At 38.7% G+C, this 1,511-nt stretch overlaps 1 protein-coding gene across 1 annotated transcript; it reads right to left on the reverse strand.

The window, feature by feature from the left end:
• Positions 1-340: 340 nt before the first annotated feature.
• LOC118974847 (olfactory receptor 4F15-like) lies at positions 341-1,288 on the reverse strand. Its single transcript, XM_037028425.1, has one exon. It carries the CDS (start codon positions 1,277-1,279, stop codon positions 341-343), a length of 939 nt encoding a protein of 312 aa, XP_036884320.1. The 5' UTR covers positions 1,280-1,288.
• Positions 1,289-1,511: the final 223 nt, after the last annotated feature.

The raw sequence follows: 1,511 nt of genomic DNA on the forward strand, positions 1-1,511 counted from the left end.
ATAAAAATAATATGTATGCATAGTCCATGTATCCACAGAATAATCTGTCCAAAATAGGAAAACATACAATATTATGTGCTCAATTACATGGCACTCTCTTAGACTGTGTAAGTTAGAAAACACATATGATTTCATCTCTAACACTTTGATATACAGAATGTCAAGTAATGATATCATTTCTAATTTAACATTGAAATGGATACCACAATTTAATAGATACTAGCTCTCTAGGAATATAGTATCACCTACGTCTTGAGTGTTTCTCTGAAATTGCATAATGTTTTCTGTGCAACCAGCATGAGGGAGACCCCATAGTTTCATGTCACCAAAGCCAACCCATTTACAAAATCTTCCAGTAATGAAGAAGATGAGTGCACAATCTCACTATTGCCACTTTCATCTCTTTGTTTCTGAATGTATAGACGAGTGGATTCAGAAAAGGAGTGATTAATACATCAAAAATAGCAAGATATTTATCCAGGTGTGATGTGGGAGAAGGCCATGTGTAGAAAAACATCAGTGGCCCAAAGAACAAAACTACCACAGTGATATGAGATGACAAAGTGGAGAGGGCCTTGAATGAACCCCCTGGAGAGCGTTTCCAAACAGTGACTAGAATAAAAATGTAGGAAATGACCAGTAAGACAAAAGATCCCACAGAAATAAGCCCACTATTAACACTAACCATGGACTGCAGGACTTGGGTATTTGTGCAGGCAAGTCTGAGGAGCCGGGGAAGGTCACAGTAAAAACTATCCAATATATTAGGGCCACAAAAGGGCAAGTTTACCACAAAAACTAATTGAAACAATGAGTGGATAAAACCAACAACCCAGGAACTGACTAAAAAGTACAGGCATAATCTTGGACTCATGATAGTCAGGTAGTGGAGAGGTTTGCATATGGCCACATATCTGTCAAAGGCCATGGCAATCAGTAGTACCATCTCAGTGCCCCCAGCAGCATGACTGAAGAAGATCTGAGTAATACATCCACAAAAAGAGATGGCTTTGTGCTTCTTAAAAATGTCGCAAATCATTTTAGGGGCTGTGACTGAGCAAGAAATCATATCGATGACTGACAGGTTAGCCAGGAGGAAATACATGAGGGAGTGCAGATGAGGATCCAAAGTTACTGTGAACATAATGCCAAGGTTTCCCATTATGCTTGTGAAATAGAACAAAACGGAAAAGACAAAAAGGAGGAGCTGAATCCCCCATGAATTGGTGAGTCCCAAAAGCACAAATTCTGATACTATAGAGTGATTCATTCCATTCATTGTCTCAGAAACCAGGGTCAGTTTTAGGTTACCTGAAGGAAGGAAATGAAAAACAAAATGTGTAGGCAAGTATTAGTGTTCAAGAAAAAAAAAGGCGTCAGTCCATGAAAACAATCTTAAGTTTAACATCTCACACAGCCAAATAACATCCATTACAGGCACATTGGACCTCTACTTAGAAGAGTCAGCTGGTTCCCAAAAGACATTATGGTTTTCCAAACTACTAACTTAG

The sequence above is a fragment of the Sturnira hondurensis genome, unplaced genomic scaffold (genome assembly GCF_014824575.4).
Source record: "Sturnira hondurensis isolate 20B ecotype Veracruz unplaced genomic scaffold, ASM1482457v3 Scaffold0019868, whole genome shotgun sequence".
NCBI lineage: Eukaryota > Metazoa > Chordata > Mammalia > Chiroptera > Phyllostomidae > Sturnira > Sturnira hondurensis.

Excerpts from the sequence above, each read along its gene's own strand:
- LOC118974847 (XM_037028425.1), bottom strand. The coding sequence starts at position 1,279 with ATGAATGGAATGAATCACTCTATAGTATCAGAATTTGTGCTTTTGGGA.